At 33.1% G+C, this 22475-nt stretch overlaps 1 protein-coding gene across 1 annotated transcript; it reads left to right on the top strand.

Annotated features, from left to right (window-relative positions):
* Window positions 1-9006: 9006 nt before the first annotated feature.
* LOC125840170 (geraniol 8-hydroxylase-like) lies at window positions 9007-15799 on the top strand. The gene is made up of 4 exons (XM_049519133.1): window positions 9007-9415; window positions 9529-9671; window positions 14147-14488; window positions 15105-15799. The coding sequence occupies exons 1-4, from the start codon at window positions 9007-9009 to the stop codon at window positions 15708-15710; spliced, it is 1500 nt and encodes a 499-aa protein (XP_049375090.1). The 3' UTR covers window positions 15711-15799.
* The last annotated feature ends 6676 nt before the right edge of the window (window positions 15800-22475 follow it).

The following is a 22475-nucleotide window of genomic DNA, read 5'->3' as shown; positions in this document are numbered from 1 at the left end:
TGAAAAGATCATTCAATTGGCTGCTAGTAAAACTAGCTCTTCAACTAGTATTCCTAGTAATAAAAAGGTTAAAGATGAGTTTAATTATTCTGCTCCTTACTCCTTGTTTGATAGTTCTAACCGGGTATCAAGCGCCCTACTTATCAAACTCAATTTCGGGCTAAAAATCACGGTTCATCAGATGGAGTCATAAAGACAAAGCCAATAAAAGTAGTACTAGATCTGATTGTACCTCAATCTCAGAACCAAGTCGAGAAGCCATACTAAAATTCTTCTATATTTAAATAAAGCTTAGATTCATTCATGGTCTATATAAAAGAGAAGTTAGTTATCCGGCATATATATAAATTTTTAGCTGGACATAGTCACAGCTTCCAGATCGGAGATATAAAAAGATTTTAAAAATAAAAGAAGAGAATTAAATTACCTTGTAACAATGGCCAACAGGGCCGATGAGAAATATCAACAACTTTATTTACTTCCGGCGAACCTCCGGCAAACTGAGAGCTTTACAAACTAAGAGAAACAAACAACTTAAAAAAAAAATTAATGAAGAGAGAGTGTTTTTCGATGCCCCTCCTTCAAACTACAAAAGATCTTATTTATAGAAGAAAAAGGGATCTATCTACAGTGATCTACAGTGACCGATCTACAGTGATTTACAGTGACCATGGGTCCCTTATCAATGGGTCCCAAATGTACAGTAACAGTTTTTCTATTGTAGTTTAACAGTGTATCTACTGTTAATCAATAGTTGTCATCTTGTCTTTATTTTTCAACTTCCTAAGTAAACCTTCTGCTTTAGACAACATATCTTCTGTCACGGGTTTTGCCGATTCACAAGGCTGGGCCTCTTGAGCATCATCTGTGATATCATCACTTGTTTCACTTCTCATTGAAGTGTCTGATTTTTCATAGTGAGTGATATTGAGGAGTAGATTCCTCTTAATTTCATCCAAATACTCATTTATCATTTCTTCTTTATTTCCATCTTGAATGGAAATTCTTCTGGCAATATGTTTGACGGAGTTGTCAGCAATTATTCCTTTGTGAGGAATAGTACCATAATCTTGGATTCTTTGAGAAATAGAGTCCAATAATTCTTGGCCATATAATGATTTAGTTATGGGATCCTTCTTTATTAATTTATCCCAGAAATTATTATAATAAATCCGATATAAGCATGAAATTTGTTCTTCAGTAAAACCTACTTTCGGGGTCCATTTATGGATCCATGAAATGGAGAATTCTATGAAGAAATAAATTTGTTTAATTTGTTGTATATAACAAACATGATCTGAGTGGTATAAATCATTAAGGTCTGGTGAAACCTTGACCCAATTTTTGTATAACTTTAAAAAGGAATCAGGTAAAATCTTTACCGTCGATCCGTGGTATGACCACCAGTTTAAGAACCAGTTAGAAATTGGGTCAACAAATATCTTTGCACACACCTTGATAAACCAAGTATGTTTATGCCTTTCATTGTTATAATAAAGGACTTTGCTGAAAGCGTTAATATAATCCCAATAAGTGAAATTGGTAAGGATTTTATTGAGGTTGATCTGTCTTTCTTTCATCGAGGATATACCCCAATCTTCAATTGATATAATCTTCTTTATGATCATTTTAAAGAAGTTATAAACGTTCTCACTGGTGTTATAACCTGAGAAATGCTGAAATTCAACACTACCTGTATTCGTTAAAATGGTCTCGTAATACGAGCGGGTTTTGTATGACTCTCCTGGGAAGTATAATCCGTTAAGTACATATCGTTGGAATATCTTCGAGGGTTCTTCTTTTTTCTGTATTTCAGAGTTTTCAATAAGAAATATCATTTCCTTCTTTACTACCCTTTAATAGGATCTAATATCATCAACCTCTTCTTTCGCCACTGATGCAAAAGTATCACTTTGCTTTTGAGACAAATATGCTCTCAGTTGGGCGTATAATGAATTATTTTCTTGAATATCATCCAGATGTATCGAAGAAGTAGCTTCTTTTGAAGAGCTTGTTAGTTTTACTAAGCTCATTCCTCCCCTTTGTATAATTGGAGAGCTGGATGAGGATCCGTATGATGATCCTGATGTTTTTGAGGAGGATTATCTTCCCCTTCCGCGAGTATAACTGCCCCTTTCTCTAGCCTTGGTTACCCAAGGAAGATCCATCCTGCAAACATAGCATTTAGTTTTAATCATCTAAAAGGTCATAAACTTCAAAACAATAAAATCTTTCATATAACTCTTGTTCATTCATGTAATTAGCGACGATATTCATCACCATTCCGTCTATAATTCTCCATAAAATACGTTCTTGTAAATCTCTATTAAGAGGAACTGCCTTCAAAATTGTAACCAAAGTAATATCAATAAAGAAGTCAAGAAAACCCATTTTTTTGTAAGAAGAAAGAAATTCTCTAGATAAGAAGTCTGGGAGGGAATTATCACTTCCCTTTTTATAATGAATTTCGAAATCAAAAGGGGCTAATTGTGCCTGCCGCCTAGCAAATATTAATTTGGATGCATCATGCTTAAAATCTTTATCAAACATATATTTGACTGATTGAGCATCTATTTTTATCACAAATTTCTGATTGTAAAGATCATCCTGAAATTTTAAAACACATTTAACGATAGTTAACATTTCATGCGCTACCGTTGCATATTTTTTCTGAGCATCGCTCCATTTTTTTGAATGAAACCGAATAAGGTATTCATTTTTATCATGCGGGTTAATCTGTTTTAATATTCCATCATAACCCATATTGGACGCATCTGTCTCAATGATCTTTGGCCAAGCAGGATTAGCAAGGGTTAAACAAGGCAAAAATTTAACTCTTTCTTTAACAGTCTTTACAATATCTGTAAGACTATTAGTCCAAGGCTTCTTATGATCCTTTTTTAGCCTATCATATAACGGAGCTAAATCTCGAGACAATTTTTTGTAGAAGGGGGAAATGTAATTTAAACTTCCCCGAAACCGCTGCAATTGCGTCCTATCTGTAATAATATCAGGGAATTTTGATGCGAATTCAATAGATCGCTGAATAGGAGTCATTTTTCCTTGACAAATCAAATGACCCAAAAATCGAACTTCTGTTTGAAAAATACTCATTTTAGGTTTAGTTATGACCAAACCATTTTGAATAACTATTTTCTTAAAAATGTCTAGATGCTTAATATGCATTTCAAGAGTCTTTGAGTATACCAAAATATCATCAATATAAACTATGATGAAATCCAAATAAGGATTAAAAATATCATTCATAATCTTTTGAAATTCCAATGGAGCATTTTTTAAACCAAAGGGCATTACATTCCATTCGTATTGTCCAAACGGAACATTAAATGCCGTTCTATAAGAATGGTCTTTAAATATTTGGATTTGCCAATATCTAGATTTTAAATCAAATTTTGAAAAGAAATTATCATCATATAGTCTTGATAATAAATTCCTTTTGTTTGGAATAGGATACCTAATCCATTTTAAAAATTTATTTAAAGGTTATAATTAATTACTAACCTGGGAACACCTCATTCTTTTTCTGCTGCGTTATTAACATAAAATGTAGTACAAGACCAGGGTGACTTGGAAGGTTTTATTAAACCCTTTTGCAATAAATTATCAATTTTCTTTTTGCAGAATTCGACCAATTCGGTATTCATCTGGCAAGGACGAGATTTGGTAGGAATATTTTCCTCAGAGAAATTATCTTCATATGGAAGAGTTACAATATGCTTTTTCTGATTCCAAAAAGCACTAGGATGATCAGCACAAATATCAATGGTCATTTGTTCAGAAATGAGTTTAATCTTTTCCTGTATTTTAGTAGATTTCAAAGTATCGAATATATTCATACAACATATCTCAAGTTGTAAATAATCGACATGCTTTTGTTTCATTTCAATTAAAGCATTAATATCTCGAGAAATAGGTTCAGTGATAAAATTATAACTAATATCTTAATTTTTATAAGTAGCCAAAAATCCTTTAGCGTTTATATTAGTAAAAGGATAAATTGCTTTTATAAACGGAGTTCCAAGAATAATGGAAGGATATAACTGATTTTTTACCAAGAAAAAGAAGTGGGGAATACAAACTTTATTCTGGCAAATACGAGTATTAGATAATTTATACTTTATATCTAAAGCATGACCAGATGCAGATTTAACCATATGAGTTGTTTTTTCAAAATATTTAGTAGGTATTAAACCTTCTTGAATGCAACTCACATCAACGCCACTATCAATCATAGCAATGTTAGTTATAGAAAAAGTATTATCAATTAATATAGTACATTTAACATACCATTTATGAGCTGTAACAATTTGCATCATTCCTAAAAACATATTTTGTTTCGGATCAATATTCAAATTGTTGGCAAGAGTATTTTCTTCAGCAGTAGATTCATCAACCTTATTTTTTCCTTTGCTATTAGCAGACTCAATCTGAGTAAGACGGTGATCATAAATAATATGATTTTGTTTAAGAAATTTAATTTCTTCCTTCAAATGTTCAATTTCTCCTTTTAAATCATCAAAAGAGGTATCACGAATAATCATGGTTTGTTTAGAAGAGAGTCTATTATGAACTTCAGACAAGGAGTAAGGAGCAGAATAATTAAACTCATCTTTAACCTTTTTATTACTAGGAATACTAGTTGAAGAGCTAGTTTTACTAGCAGCCAATTGAATGATCTTTTCACGAAGAGTATTATCGGTAACTTCTTTTAGAAGTTCTATCACATTGTCTGTAGTGATAGTGAACATATTCATGTCTTCGAACTGAGATTGCAACTTGTAAAATTCATCATGTTCGCAGTGACAAATATCACTATGACATTTGCAAGCATCATTCGAATCTTGATGAACCTTAGAAGGCTCAGGTTGCTCATCCTCTGTTGCATAACTTGCTTCAGAATCATTATAATCTGATTCAGAACCAGAAGTATATAGAAAACTATAAATCTTCTCTTGAATATCATCATCACGTTCTAGAGTCTTAAGCTTTTCCAGCTTATAGTTTGGAGCTATATGCCCAAATTTTCCACATTTATAACACTTAATCTTATCAAGATTTCGCCTAGACCTATTCTTGGTAAATCTATGAGATTTACGATGAGCCCTACACTCATCTCTTTCTTCTCTAGTCCTTTTTCTAGATCTTCTTTTCTTATGATGAGATCTATGAGATTCTGATTTAGAAGTTTCTCGGTTGGTGCTTTTTGAAGCATCCGGTAAACCGAATTGAGTACAAAAATCTCCTAATTGAGACTTTTCTCTAAGCTTATCCATCTTAAGCTGTCTTGAGAGTTTTAACTCATTGCACAAATTTATGCCTTCTTGCATACAAGCCCCAATAAGCTTTCCATAAGTAAAATCTCTATAGGGAATAATTCCTTGTGGATTTCTAAGAGTCTTTTTTACTCTTTCTGCAAATAAAGAAGGTAAGCCATCAATAAATTTGACTTTCCAGAATTCTACATCATTTTCGGGAAGTTTCATTACCCGACTCAAATAAGTGTCTTTATACCATCTAAACTCACCTAAATGTCTATATCTAAGACCATTTAGTAGAGATCTAATGGTTTCATATTGTTTGGTAAATCTACCACTAAAATGTTCAAGAATAGTCAAAATAAGTGTATACACAGCGTCTTCTCTATTTTGAACAAGGGCAAAGCCTAAATTATCAACTCCTTCATTTACTGCCTTAGCATTAATTACTGTTGCTCTCGCATCAAAGGGCATATAATATCCATCACCATTCCGTCTATAATTCTCCATAAAATACGTTCCTGTAAATCTCTATTAAGAGGAACTGCCTATCAGTTTGCCCATCGAAATTTCATTCATAAATCTTTATAGTATATAACCTATTTTATTTTTCAAGTTATCTATTAACACTTAATATTATTATTCTTTTGTCTCTAATAAGAATCGAAAATACAAATTAATATATTATTCATGTTTTTGATCATATAACTTATTGGTGATCAGAAAGATAAATTAATTGAAGTTAATTAAAATCTACGAAAAAATTGACAATAAAAATGCATAATTATAATACGGAAAATTGCATAATTTGAAACTTTATGCAATCTTTTCATTAAATTAATACAAATAATAAAACAATACATATTATATTATAACTATATATTCATTTTACCAAGAAAAATAAATAAATATTGTACCATGGTAAAAAAATTATATTATCCATTAAGATAAACTATCCATAGAACTTCTTATAATTTAATATTAGGAAAAGTTTTACCAACGACTTTTTTCACTTAAATAAAATATTGAGAAACAAGAATTAAACCACCTCAAATAAGGGTATTCGTGAGAATGATCCACATTAAAATTGATTAATATTTTGAAAAAAGTAAACAAATAGACCTTAAACTAAATTAATTTTCTAAAAATGGCCAACCCAAACTAATTCCCTAAATGGTCAATCGGATGTGCCCCTTTTGCTTTGAAGTTAACTTTTGTAAATATTTTTAAATCCTCTTTATTTGAGGTAAAATATTCATTCATCAGACATATAAATTACTTTAGAAAAAATTATTTGCATATTACACTAAATTGTTATTCTAATTTTAATAAACATAAAGACAAGACATAAAGTCAAAACTCTTTTTTCATCCTTTATCACTTTGTAAAGAATGAGATAATTCATTTTAATTTTCATCAAGTAGGTTATTATTTTTGTTTGTTAAACACCTATAAAACAAATTTTAAGTATATTCAAAACTAATCTATAGATGGATCATTAGACTTTATTGCTTCATATAGTTTATGAAAACTGTTAATATATTAACACTCATAATTTTTATCTTTTCTCTTGAATAATTTTTATATAAAATAGAAAAAGAATATCATTAATTTATTATTTAATTCGAATACATATGTTTAACATGATGTTAAAAAATCATTGAATCATGTAATATTTTATTATTCTTTCTTATCATGTTTATTTGAAAATATCATAATAATTTTTTTTCTCAAAAACTAATAAAATTTCTATTATAAATATATATATATATATATATATATATATATACAAAATTGTAATATTGGGCCCGGGGCCTTTCATTATCTAGTCCTTCATAGAAAGGAGGCTACCTTTCCGGTTCCCTACCATGTTGAGTACATTGGTGACAAGACCAGTGAAATGGACAATCCTTTTCCTTCTGGTGTACGGCAACCTAGATACGCCAAACAAAATTCGGCATTATTTTATTATATCATTTAATGCACCCATTTGACATCTGGTAGGTTAACTATTTTGGACAGGAACGATATTAGATATCTCCGATCCATTTTTATTTTACTCTTCATTTTTTATATTTGAAAAGTAAAATAGAAAATGAACTCTCCAATTATTTTCTAAATGACTCTTTATTCTCTATTTATAGAGAGGTGAATAGTAGTCCTCCAAATTTGGAGAATTACTATTCACACTCTTTATTTCACTTTTTTTTAATTTTATTATTATTTTTATTATTTTGTGATTAACATGTTATTTTACGTATAAGACCATTTATTATATCACTAATATTAGTAATTTATTTTAAGAGTAATATAATATTTTTAAAAAATATATTATTTAATATATACTACTTTCATTCCGAATTAATAACGTTTCAACTTTTTTAAATTTTCATCACTTTAATATAGTTTGATATCATTATTAATTTTCACTATGAAGAATGCACAAAATTAAATGATAAGATGAAAATTTTAATTTAAAAATACAATACATAACATAATAATTTAAATACAAGATAACAATACATAATAATTTTATCACAATAATAATTTAGTAATTCGGTAGGTCGTTTTCATATTTAACAATATTCAGAAAAAATTAGTGTATGATCCACATAATTAGTGTAGTTGTGATTGCGGTGATGCTTGTTGATTTCTTTTTTCAATTATTCGTAGTTGTTCTTGTTGCATGAAAATCTTCGATTTGAACAATTTTAGCTAGACATAAAATAATTAAGGATAAAAATGTTTATTTTGAACTCCGTAATGCATTAATAGAACATTTATGAGAGCAATGTAATAATCTTGAAAGTAGAGTATTTATGTAATTATATTTCATTAATAATTTTACTTTTATTTGAATTGTCCATTAATTTGTATATTATATAATATTAGCTTGCAATTTATGTTATTTAGAAATTTAGGGGGAAATATAATTTTATAAAAAAATAAGATTGAAATAGAAATATTAATATAATATTGAGGAGAAAAAAGAAGATTTTTTTTAAAGTATAAAATAAAATATTATATTGAAGTTGATTGTCTGGAAAAAAAAATTATATTTAAAGAGTAAAATAGATATTAGGGTTGGAGATGCCTTACTCTTACGAAATAGGTCAATTGTCTTGATGCCCTACTTGGACAACTTGTTGCACTGACCAAATTTGTCATTTCTGACACAGGATTAAGCTCAGCCTCTCATCACAATTACTTCACAGGATCAGAAGTATACTGGATAAGTTGATCACCTCTTAAATTCGTCAATAAATTTACTTTAGATGCTTGAATATAATATCAATTACGCACTTGAATATATATGCTAATTTTTTTTTTTTAATTAAGTAGCAATATTAATGATGCTTATTAATTGTTAATTATAGCAATATTATTAACTTTACAAAACCCAACAACACTAATTTTGCAAAACGTATAAAATTCAACTAATCTTTGTATTATGTTGTATGTCATACGTATATCATGCATCTGCTTGAAATACACCTGACATACAAGACATATATATACACAAAGATACATAGTTATATACATATTGATATATTCTTATATGGCACATGTGCGTAATTGTAGGGACACTGAAGCATATAGGACAACATACATCTAACATACACCACACCTACAATGAGATACAATATACATCCACACCGTATATATATTTGTAAGGCTATGACTCCATTGCCTCCAAGAACCAATATATTCCAAGAAACTAAAGAGAATAATGGATTACATTAACATTTTGCTAGGACTGTTATTCGTCTGGATTTTGGTGCGTGGAGTATTCATTTCACTTAGAAGAGCCAAAAGAGTTGCACCAGGTCCCTTCCCTTTGCCAATCATTGGAAATCTTCATTTGATTGGTGATAAACCCCACATATCACTTACCCAACTCGCAAAAAAATATGGCCCAATTATGAATCTCAAATTGGGACAAATAAACGCAGTGATCATTTCGTCGTCCCTCTGGGCAAAAGAAGTGATGCAAAAGCAAGATTTAGCCTTTTCTAATAGGTTTGTTATTGACGCTCTCCGTGCCTGCAATCACAATGATTTATCAGTTATATGGTTACCTGTCAACAATTCTCAGTGGAGAACGCTTCGTAAGATTATGAACTCTCACATCTTCTCAGGTAAACGCTGTAATTGAGTTAATTTTGAGCGGGATAAAATGAGTCCTGGCCCAATTTGTTTACACTAAAGATTAGAGTAGATTGATTTTTTATTCCCTTTAGTATATTCACAGGAAACAAGCTAGACGCTAACGAGCATCTGAGGACAAAAAAGATCCAGGAGTTGATTGATTACTGTCACAAAAGTAGCAAAGTTGGTGAAGCAGTGGATATCGGCAGAGCAGCTTTTAGAACTTCCTTAAATTTGTTTTGTTGGGTATGTAGCAAGAGTTAATGGGAAATTGAGGGAAGATGAAAGAGGAACTAAGAAAAAGTTGGGAACTTGAAAAGTTGAGAACTTGAAAAGTCCTCTTATGCTTTATTGAAAAGACATTGAAAAGACATTTGTCCCTCATCGGTGGTGGAAAGAAAAATAGGAGAGTTTAAATATAGAAACACTCCTATTTATTGTTAAAAGGGTTGGAAAGAGGGACCCCCCTCGCACCGTCGTCGTCGTCGTCGTCGCTTGCTCGGCTTCGGCTTCGGATAAATGATAAATCAAGAGATTATTTTTGGACAAAGTTTGTTTTAATTATTTTAGTTAATTAATTATTTAGAAGTATTGCCTGATTTTAAATGCGACAAATCGAAATGCGAAATTTGTGTGGAAAGTAAGTTTGTGAAACATCCTTATAAGTCTGTTGAAAGAAATTCAAAACCTTTAGACTTAATTCACACAGATATATGCGATATGAAGTCGACACCATCTCGTGGTGGGAAAAAGTATTTTATAACTTTTATTGACGATTGCACTCGATTTTGTTATGTATATTTGCTTAATAGTAAGGATGAAGCAATTGATGCATTTAAGCAATACAAAAATAAAGTGGAAAATCAATTGAATCTAAAGATAAAAATGATTCGAAGTGATAGGGGTGGAGAATACGAATCTCCTTTTGCTGAGATATGTTTGGAATATGGTATTATCCATCAAACTACAGCACCCTATACACCACAGTCAAATGGTTTGGCTGAACGGAAGAACAGAACATTAAAGGAAATGATGAATGCCTTAATAATCAGTTTTGGTTCACCAAGAAATTTATGGGGAGAAGCCATCCTTATAGCTAACAAGATACTCAATAGGGTACCCCGTAGCAAAACGCAATCGATTCCATATGAGTTATGGAAAGGAAGGAAACCCAACTTGAAATATTTCAAAGTGTGGGGGTGTCTTGCCAAGGTAGAAGTACCTTTACCCAAGAGGGTGAAAATTGGACTCAAAACAGTGGATTGTCTATTTATTGGATATGCTGTGAACAGTAAGGCCTGCCGGTTTTTGGTTCACAAATCTGATAATCCTGAAATTCATGTGAATACAGTAATTGAGTCAGATAACGCTGAGTTCTTTGAACACATTTATCCGTATAAAACTGAATGTGAGTTGACAAGTGAAAGATCTAAACGACCACGGGAAGAATCAAAGGAAAATGCACAACCTAATGATGATCCTAGGCGTAGTACTCGCCAACGTAAATCCACTTCTTTCGGACCAGATTTTGTGGCATTCTTGCTTGAAAATGAGCCTCCAACATTTAAAGCAGCTATGTCGTCATCTGAGTCAATCTATTGGAAAAAAGCAGTCAATAGTGAGATCGAATCAATTTTAAGTAATCATACTTGGGAATTGGCTGATCTTCCTCCAGGAAATAAACCTTTAGGATCAAAGTGGATCTTTAAAAGGAAAATGAAAGCCGATGGGACTATTGACAAATATAAGGCTAGACTTGTAGTCAAAGGATATAGACAAAAGGAAAGTTTGGACTACTTTGATACATACTCTCCAGTAACAAGGATAACATCAATTAGGATGTTAATAGCACTAGCGGCAGTGCATGATCTTAAAATCCACCAAATGGATGTAAAGACAGCCTTCTTAAATTGAGAGTTGGAGGAAGAAATTTACATGGAATAACCTGAAGGGTTTGTGGTTCCTGGTAAAGAAGAGAAAGTGTGCAGACTTGTGAAGTCGCTTTATGGACTCAAGCAAGCACCCAAACAATGGCATGCTAAATTTGATCAAACAATGTTGACAAATGGATTCAAGATTAACGAATATGATAAGTGTGTTTACATTAAAAACGTTCCGAATCATGAAGTCATTGTTTGTTTGTATGTTGATGACATGTTAATAATGAGTAAATATATTGACAATATAAATGCTACTAAGCGCATGTTGTCCAGCAAGTTCGATATGAAGGACTTAGGAGTTGCTGATTTGATCTTAGGGATCAGGATTCTCAAAACTCCTCAGGGACTAGCATTATCTCAATCTCATTATATTGAAAAAGTATTGGATAAGTTCAAGTACTTGAATTTCAATGTTGTCAAAACTCCAATTGATTTAAGCTTTACATTTTAAAAGAATGTAGGCGAAAGTGACTCTCAAGTGGAATATGCCAGAGTGTTGGGAAGTTTGATGTATATTATGAATTGTACGCGACCAGATATAGCATGTGCTATTAGCAAACTGAGTCGGTTCACTAGTAATCCGAATCAAACTCACTGGATGGCAATGAAACGTGTGATGGGTTATTTGAAACATACACAACACTACGCTTTGCATTATAATAAGTATCCTGCCGTGATTGAATGATATAGTGATGCAAATTGGATCACCGGGTCAAATGAAGTAAAATCCACAAGTGGTTATGTGTTTACACTTGGTGGAGGAGTAGTCTCTTGAAAATCATCCAAACAGACATGTATCGCTCGCTCCACAATGGAATCTGAATTCATTGCCTTAGATAAGGCCGGTGAAGAAGCTGAATGGCTCCGGAATTTCTTAAGGGATATTTCATTCTGGCCCAAACTTGTGGGACATATTTGCATACATTGTGATAGTCAAGCAGCAATAGGTAGGGCAGAGAGCGTTATTTACAACGAGAAGTCTCGTCATATACGACGGATACATAATACCGTAAGACAACTCCTCTCTAGTGGAATTATCACAATTGACTATGTGAAGTCAAGCGATAATGTGTCAGATCCACTAACGAAAGGCCTAGTGAGAGAGGCAGTTGAAAGATCATCTAAGGGAATGGGTTTACGGCTTAGGATAAGTCAGCATGGCGGTATCTCTATCTAGTAGACTGGAGATCCCAAGAGCTAGATTCAAGGAGAAAAACAAAGTTGTGACTGACAGTTCGACATTGTCAATCAACTCAATCCATTCTCATAATGAAGACAATGTTCAGGAACAAGATTAAGACTTTAAGGCTTGTTAATGAGTTAATAAAGCTTAAAATTTTTAATGATTTGCTAAGTTTGGCATATTTGACCAAATAGTGTATCTACAAGATGACACGGTAAGAAATCACCTATGTGAGTGTGAAGTGTAAGCCACTTCAAAGAGAATTTTATGTCAAAAGCCTATTATCTATACACTCATGAAACCATGAGGTGTTCATGGCTGAAACGAACACAACCGTAAGAACCATAAATGGTAAAGAGTTAATTGTGTAACATATGGTTGTCTAGGTATACACCAAAGCTCGACGGTTCAAAGATATCGCATCTACCGATTGACCGGGTATATCCGACATATGTTCACTACGGAAAGTCCAAGGGGAAACCTACTTATCCAGATGCAATTGATTCTTGCTTGTAAAGTACACACTCGTCCGTGCATTCCTTATGTTATAACCATTGCCCATTAATGTGGGGGATTGTTGGGTATGTAGCAAAAGTTAATGGGAAATTGAGGGAAGATGAAAGAGGAACTTAGAAAAAGTTGGGAACTTGAAAAGTTGAGAACTTGAAAAGTCCTCTTATGCTTTATTAAAAAGACATTGAAAAGACATTTGTCCCTCATCGGTGGTGGAAAGAAAAATAGGAGAGTTTAAATATAGAAACACTCCTATTAATTGTTAAAAGGGTTGGAAAGAGGGACCCCCTTCGTGCCGTCGTCGTCGTCGCTCGCTCGGCTCAGCTTCGGCTTCGGCTTCGGATTTGGATTTGGATTTGGAAAATCGTTCGAGAGATTATTTTTGGACAAAGTTTGTTTTAATTATTTTAGTTAATTAATTAAATTAAATGGCCAACGTTTTAATTAGTTAATTAACCGATTCAATTAATTAGTTAATTGACCCGACCCGACTCAGATCCACGCTCAACCCGTTTTATTTAAATCTTTCCCGTTTTATTTATATTTCCCGCAGTGACTGTTCTGAAAGGTTGCAACTTTCAGAAACAGCCATGACCGTTTGAAAGGTTGCAAACTTTCATGAATGGTCGTGTGGATTCTGAAAGGATTGCAACCTTTCGGAACCAGTTCCTCTTGCCTATAAATACATTGATTCTTCAGATTTATTCCTTACGAATTTTTCTGATTCTTCTTCTTCTTCTGCACAAAATTTCTTTGTGTGTTTTACTGCTGTTGAGTGGTTCGCTGACACCAGAGTTTTGGGTATCAATACACTGCTGATTGAGATCATTCTATCCTGGGAGGACACATTCCAAATCAAACCTCGGATACTAGAGGGGAATAATTTCCTTAAGGGGACACTGTGCATTCAGTGAGCTTGATCTTTTTCTGATTCTACTTTTCCAGATTGTGGTACGTTTTTTTACAGATTTTAGTTTTGTCAATTAATTTCTGTTCATCTATTCTTACTGGTTTTTTAAACTTTGGTTATTTCGTGTTTCTGCAAAGTTTATTGAAATCAGTAATTCTGATTCTTTTATACACAGATTAATAACATGTTGTCCAACACCATTTTCTCTAAAGATTTGACTGATCCATTTTCCGATTCTGCTAAGGAATTTAAAGAATTGGTGTGGCAGATCATGGTTGAAGTTGGTAAACCCAATTTGGTGGACTATTTTCCCTTTCTTAAAAAGATTGATCCACAAGGTATAAGACGTCGCTCAACTGATTATTTCACTAAAATTCTTCACCTTATGAGTGATTTGATCGATGAGCGGCTAAAGGAAAGGGAAATGGGAAATCGTGAAAATATTGATGTGTTAGATGCCCTTCTCGACATTAGCCCTCATGAAATTGACAGAAATCAAATCGAGCAACTGTGTTTGGTTGGTTTATTCTCTACTCCTACTTGTCCGATTTAAAGAAACTTTCTGTTCATTTGTTTTATTTTATTTGTTTCTCTACGTTGCATAGTATACTCCACTGCAAAGTATAGTCCTATGCAAATGGTTGCCATAAATTACTGATGAGTTGTGACGGGTAGAGGGAACATTTTATCAAATATTTTCTTGGTTTGAATTTAGTTATCTTACTTTTCCTTTTAGTTTATAGATAAAAAAAAAATGATTTTCATACCTAGTTAATTATAAATTTTCACATAATATGTTTAAGATCATAAGATTGAATTAATGATAATTTGATACATTCTACGTATTTTCAATTTAAGATCACAAAATTAAAAATCTTTGTTATTTTCTTAAATTCGGTGGCAAATCAAAATCAAAGGGGAGTATTTATTAATTGTATGTTCCAACAAGTTGTTTGTTTGGTAGCTTGGTTAAATGCTTGTGGCAATAATGCCATGCCTTATCAACAGTATTCGGTCCCATTTTCTTCCTTGACAACATTTCAGTTTGCCTAATTGAAAGCAACATATGTTTGGAATCTCACTTGATTTTATATGGTATATTCTATAGGATCTTAAACCAGTAAGTTTTGCAGGACTTGTTTGCAGCAGGGACCGATACGATGTCAAATACATTGGAGTGGGCTATGGCTGAACTACTCAAGAATCCACATACTTTCGAGAAAGCACAAGAAGAACTAGCACAAGCAATTGGCAGAGGCAAACTAATAGATGAAGCTGATGTTGCAAAATTACCTTACTTGAGGTGCATCGTAAAAGAAACCTTTCGAATACACCCACAAGTTCCTTTCCTAATTCCGCGCAAAGTTGAGGAAGATGTTGATCTTTATGGCTATACTATTCCAAAAGACTCGCAGGTTCTTGTGAATGTATGGGCAATAGGGCGTGACTCTAGCCTATGGGAAGACCCTTTGGACTTTAAGCCGGAGAGGTTTTGGGAGTCAGATATAGATGTTAGAGGTCGGGATTTTGAGCTAATTCCATTTGGTGCTGGTCGAAGAATTTGCCCTGGATTGCCTTTGGCTATCAGGATGATTCAAATCGCGCTAGGTTCATTGATAAATACCTTTAATTGGAAGCTAGATGGTGGAATCGCACCTAAAGATTTGGACATGGAGGAAAAATTTGGTATTACCCTGGCAAAAGCTCAACCTCTGCTAGCTATCCCTATTCCACTGTAGATGTTGGTAGATCAAGAATTAATACTACAATATCATATTAATATATGTAAAAATATTCTAGTGTATAATATTTCTATAAGCGTTGGATTCATTTGGATGTCTGTCGAGCACTGTCAAAATGCTATATAAGTCATTGTATTTGTAGATCTATATATACTTGTGTATCCTTGAAATAAGACCATGTCACCACCAAGGATTATGTATTTCTTTCTTGGTTTTCAGTAATGACAATATATTATTTGGATTAACTATTTTTGCCAAGAACAGAGGAGTAGTTCTTAAATTATAAAATTAGAAATTTAGCATAAGAAAGTAGTCACTCATCCTAATTAGAACCTTCTAAAATGCATTGTTGAAACTACACACACTGCAACAACACATCTTTTAGTTGCAATAGATTTTCAGGCATAAAACATAAACGGCCTTTTTAACTTGGCCTCAATTGATTATGTTCTCCAATTTTGGGTGTGCAAACATAGGCACTTTAACTTGTATAAAATTGACAAATAGACACATATCCTATGTGCATGTGGTGTCCTACATGAAGTTCTATGTGTATTGTGTCATGTAAGATGTATGTGTCTACTTATTGAATTTTATACAAATTTAAGTGTTTACTTGTGTATACTCAAAATTGGAGGGTATAAATGTCAGCTGAGGTCAAATTAAAGGGAGCGTATATGTATTATGCCTAAATTTTTCTTGGCCAAACACATATGCAGACCCTTTAACTTGTCCCTAAATTTCATTTTGGCACTCCAACTCAACCTTGTTCCATTTTAACCCTTCAACTCTAACTCAACCTTGTTCCATTTTTACCTACATTCATTGTTTTTTTCCTTTTATTTTTCTATTGATTTTATTTTCTTTGTCTTCGTTTTGGTTTGATTTCAAATGTCTTATATTAATTTTGAACGGATATCAAAATAAGTGAAGAAAATCAAATAAAACATAAAAAAATTAAAACGTTAAAATTTAAGGACACTTTTAAATTATTATTTTTAAAATACACATTATTTTTTAAAAAATAATTAAAAGTGAAAAGATAATAAATTAATTAGAAAAAAGTTTAAAGTGAAAAGAAATTAAAATAAATATTTTACAAGAAAGAAATAAAATTAATTAAATATATATAAGTTTTATTGTCAATAAATATGTGTACTAACTAATTATAAAATTACCAATAAAAAAATGACATGTGTCCAATTTGTGCACTCATCACTTGCCTTCAAGAGAGTGTGCACACTCTCTATGCCATGTCAGCGTTTATGGTGTATTTATTCCATTTTAAATTAGTTTAGGGGGGTAATAGGACCCTAGTTAAGTTTAGGTGTGTCTCTGCAATTTCGGTCATAGTGTAAGGGGTACTTATGCATTTTCCCTTTCTATATATGTTATTCAACTGCAATTTTGCATTTTAAAAATCGGCGTGCATCCGTTAGTTATTGTAAAAATTAGAATTGACGGATGATCATTGATTATTTTTTTATAAAAGAAAGTAACAATTTCTTTTTAAGAGTTTTCCTATATTTTTGCGTGAAAAATAACCGACGAAAGTGCATCAATTTTCATTCTTAAGAAAATCAATGACAACCCAACGAAGTCTATCGAGTTTCAACATTTTTTTGTAGTGTTATTAATTAGCAATGAACATGAATTTTTTTTTACTCGTATTTAGTTGAATGAAAAATTAGAAAGCTGATATTTGAGTTAGTCCAAATAGACTAGATATGCAAAAAATAAATATGTGGTGTTATTTAATTTAATTAATTATTTTAAAAAAGAAAATCAACAAACTTTTGTCGATTATTTTTTCACACAATAATGTACAGAAACTCTAAAAGATATATTTTTTTAAAATGATGTTCATCCATTATTATTAATTTTTTTTTTAAAAAAAGATATGACGTTGATTTTTAAAATGAAAAAGTGGAAATGAAGAACATAAATAAAAATAAAGAAATCATAAATTAGTATTTTGTGTTTAAATGATACTATATAAAATTGAGTTGAAGGATTAAAATGGAACAAGACTAAGTTAGCATGACAAAATAAAAAATGGGGGCAAGTTAGAGGGGTTGTGTATGTGTTTTTAATTGGTTTTTGTGCCATGTCATGGCATGTAAAGTACACACATCCCACTTTGTTGATTCTTTGGAAAGAAGTGCCAAAATGGAACATAAAAATTGGAGTTGAAGGATTAAAATGGAACAAAGTTGAATTGGAGTGCCAAAATGAAATTTAGGGACAAGTTTAAGGGTCTGCATATGTGTTTGGCCATTTTTGTTTTAGTTGTAATATTTATTGCCACATAATTATTTAGTGGTAAATGAATTAATATGGAAGAAGCAAAGTAAATGGCATCATGTAGTGTCCTATGACATGTGAACACTTAGTGGTGCCGTTGTTATAGGTAGCATGGTGTCATGACCTTCGACTTCTACTAAGCACACTGTTCGGGACTTGATAACTCGCTCACAAATCTTTCACGATCTTGCAAGCTCTTAATCCTTTTTACACTAAATCGCTAAGGGAATGAAGAAAGACACAAGAGAATTTCCTCTCATCTCCTCTCCTCTACCTCTATCATGCTTGTCATACTTAAAGTCTGTCAAAACTTCGGCCTACGTGATGGCTTCATCAATAATCCTAACATGTCGGCGTTCCAACTCCATCTTGGTCCAATTTTGCAGTCCATCCATGAAGTGGAACAACATATCTTCATCTATGAGGTTGAAAATTTGAAGTGTGAGGATGATAAACTCCTTCACATATGCTAGTATGCTTCCCGCCTGCTTCAACTCCCAAAATGTGTGTTTCGCCTCATAGATGAGGTTGTTGGGAAAGAAGGTCTTCTTGAACTCGACTCAAGACTTGGAAGAATTGCTTGCTTTTGCTTGTTGAATTTACAAATGACTATCCCTCTATTTATACGTCTAACTTAGAGGTTAATATGTAAATAGTAATTATTATGTAAGTCCCTACATATTTACAAATAAGCTCTTATTCTAGATTCTCTACATAATTAGAAGATTCCAAAGATGTCACGCCCCGAGCCTACACCCTGGGCGGGACCGGCACCTGGAGACCATTGCTGGCCCCAGGCGAACCCTTGGCCTGGCTTTCTTAACTCAGCGGAAACCTAACTCAACAGAATAACTCAACGTCATGCAAAGACATAAACAACTTAACTAATAAAAATATGGCCCAAAAGGGCAACTCGAACCTCAAAATAGAATATTTACATATATATATATACATATACATGGATGAGAGACTCAAAACTAACTAACTGACTGACTGTCTATTGAAGCCTCTAATATACTGAGATGGATGTGGGGACAGACCCCGCAACATCCTAATAGAACAAAACTAAGTACACGAAATAATTGAGTCCTCCGGAATACAAGGAGGCTCACCACAGACTCTGGAGTGCTCAGCTGGATCAACGACGTGCAGGATGCTGATCCGGGGTACCTGTATCTACATCATGAGACGATGCAGGCCAACTGGCATCAGTACATGGAATGTACGAATATGTGAGCTGGAAAAGCTGAACCACAACTTAAGCTTGAAAGGAGAACAAGAGATCACTTACCTTGACTCTGAACGACTCATATACATAACTGGACTCAAAGTAAAGCAATAAGACACGAGCCACACATATAAAGCTTGTAAAAGAATGTAAACAACTTAGATCGTTAAGGATAGAATGACAACAAACTCCACTTTTCTTTTATAAACATAATACAGCTTTTGTGGGAGGTTCTTTAACCGACAACCACCACTACGAGCCTTAGTGATGATACAACGTTTTACCTCACGTTGCCAAAGGACCATCCTATACCTTGCCATCGATATAGGACCTTACTTTTGCTTAGTGGATCCACTAGCCTAATATTACGTGATCATCTAAATAGAATGATACGTCAAGTCCCATGTTGGCGCATGGTTCTTATGGAGAGTCGAGTTAATATGAACTCGTGTCCCCAATTCGGTGCTCAATACTACTCCCAAAAATACTTTGGCTCATGCTTTTAAAATAACTTCTTTCTTTGATTGAGACGATTACTCAAAACTTAGCCCAAAGGCTCTTTTGGAAAACATGGCTCCTTTCTTACTTAAATGTAAAAACATTTAGAACTTCTTTGGGAAGTACATAGTTCCCTAATAACTTTGGAGAAATGGACTCGACTTTTTACTCCTTACTTTACTTAAACTCTTTACTTTTGACTTGACTTGAAACTCTTAACTCAACTTGAGACTTGAGACTTGATACTCTTAACTCAACTTGAGACTTGAAACGACGTTAAGACGTTCAATAACGACTCTTGAAAAGCTTTAAAGACTTGCTTTGGCTTGCTTAACTTCTAAGCTTGGCTCTAACTCCACTTGACTTCTAACTTCACTTGACTTGATCCTAACTTTCTTGAATTTAATTATGGATTCAAGGACTTGATTGATATTTGGAAGGACCTCGTGGTGTTTAGGAATGATTTGGGAATGATTTGGGACAGCCGAACTAAAGAAAATCTTCGAACATAAATTCTGAAAACAGTGGAGTCCGCGTCCTGTCTGCGACGCGGAGCAGATTTTGTTCATAGAGGGAACAAGTCCGCGACGCGGACGTGCTCCTCGCAAGCTGCCCGACTTTCTCCTTCACGTCTCCAACTCTAAATCCTCTAACCTTAAGGGTTCCAGCCCCAATCACTTAGAAACATAATATCCCTCAACATTCAATAAAATACCACTCAAAAACACAATCCAATCATGTTCCACAACCCACAATAATTCCAACAACAACAACAAACAACTTTAACAACATAACCAAACCTTTCTTAATGAGTAAAAGGGGCTAGGTGTGTGGGGGAAAGGATCACCCACCACTAAAAGCTCACATACCTTGCTAGGGATCACCCCCGACGAAAATCCACGATGATCTCCTTGCTTGATCTCCTCTTCTTCTCTTCTTCTCTTCTTCTTCTCTTCTTCTTCTCTCAAAACCCTCACTCTCACTTCTTTTTAAAATGGTAAAACTGATCAAAATGATCAGCCTAACACATTTATATAACCAAAATAAAAGGCTAGGGAAAAGACCAAAATGCCCTTAATGATTCCCGGACGGATTTCCTTGTCAACTGCCCAACTTTCAAAGGCCCTAACTCGCTCATACGAACTTGGAATTGAGCAAACTCGGCGGCGTTGGAAAGATCGTTCCGAGGGCTATGCAACCATAACTGGAAATACTTCTAAATCGTCATGAGCTAGAAGTTACGACTGATCAAAGTTGGCCAAAAACTCACCTTTTCCATACTTAGCCAAAATTTTCCAGATTTTCGAATCCTTTCCAAAAAATGAAAATTTCCAATTCTAAGCCTCTTCAATTATTTCACATTGCCGGATGTTACAAAAGACTTTCATGCAAATCCATGGAATTTTAGGATATACTATGGAAATTCTCCACATGTCTCTAGAACCTTCCATTGTGGGCAAGCATTCTTCCCATGTAAGGCCTCCACATGGGCAAACTTGTGCCATGTGGCACTTATATGGCGTGATAACGTGGCGGGTCATCATAATGGGTCTTATGAACTCTATAACTCTCCCAACACATTGCACAAACAGCGGCAGCATGGAGGAAAGTAAAGTAATACTCAAATGACTAAATTGCCTTTGTCTGGAAAATATGCATATATGTGATGACATGCTTCCTAGACTTGTATATAATGGAAGTTTGATTAAAATAGAAAACAAATATTTTCGTAAACATGTATATATTTCGAAACTTATAGATGAATAAAAATTAATAAGATATACCGACTATTAGTGATAACTTTCTTACACAGTAGAATTTATAATTTTATTAATGATAATATTTTTTTGTATTTAATTTTTTTTTAAAGCAAATTTACCACTAGACAGTGTCTAGCGGTCTTTTATTAAACATAAAAAATATCAATAGGGACAAGTACAAGTAAGGGGGGCTAGGTCTTACCTTACTAATCCTAATGAAGTACCTAACTTCTGCTACCTAACAAGTATGAAGAAAATAAGAGTTAGAGAGAACTAAGTATTTTCTTATCATCACAGAGTTTGTAATACACTCCATGATGATATTACAAATGAGGATGCTTAAATAATGTAAAAATATGTCAATCAAGAAGAAAGTTGAGTTACCAGCTTCAAACTTTCTATTACAAAAGCATGAATTAAAAAAAATTGATTGTCCATCAAAAGTAACTTGAAGTATTTTTCTCGTCTTCTTCTTCAAACATATCCAACAACACTTGATGATTCATACCTTCTTTATGGATTTATTGGATCTAGTTGAACCTATTGATACTGTCAAATGGTTTTGCTTTGCTTGTCGCATCGGTAGGTACCTTCGAACAAACTCCTCCGTCATTTTACCGTCCCAACTATGTTGCCTTTCATGTGTCTTCTTTTTGCTTTTGTTGCTTCCACTTCTTTGTTGCCTAGGTGATATATCCCCTTCCCTAGCCACTCTATCAAAGCAAATGTCCAGCATATTGTATTTAAATTTCTTATTTTGATTTTAGTTTATTTATATTTATTTTCATAATATAAGAGGGATGTAAGTATTTAATTTTGAAATTAAGTATATCTAAAATTAAATTCTATTGAAGAGGTTGTTAAATGTAGGACAAACTATAACTTTCGTCGTATACTTGTATAAAGACAAAAGACAAAAGTTTCAAAGCAAAGTACACGAGAAATAACACATGAGGCTCCCTATATAAAGCT

The sequence above is a fragment of the Solanum verrucosum genome, unplaced genomic scaffold (genome assembly GCF_900185275.1).
Source record: "Solanum verrucosum unplaced genomic scaffold, falcon-dt-bn FXZP01000180.1, whole genome shotgun sequence".
NCBI lineage: Eukaryota > Viridiplantae > Streptophyta > Magnoliopsida > Solanales > Solanaceae > Solanum > Solanum verrucosum.
Note: the sequence above shows the minus strand (reverse complement) of the source record. Positions and strands in the feature narration are given on the sequence as shown.

What these genes read in the sequence shown, in the direction of transcription:
- LOC125840170 (XM_049519133.1), top strand. Translation starts at nt 9,007, where the DNA reads ATGGATTACATTAACATTTTGCTAGGACTGTTATTCGTCTGGATTTTG. An exon ending in GAACTCTCACATCTTCTCAG is followed by an intron (nt 9,416 to 9,528) that starts GTAAACGCTGTA and finishes GTATATTCACAG; the next exon opens with GAAACAAGCTAGACGCTAAC. An exon ending in AAATCGAGCAACTGTGTTTG is followed by an intron (nt 14,489 to 15,104) that starts GTTGGTTTATTC and finishes TAAGTTTTGCAG; the next exon opens with GACTTGTTTGCAGCAGGGAC.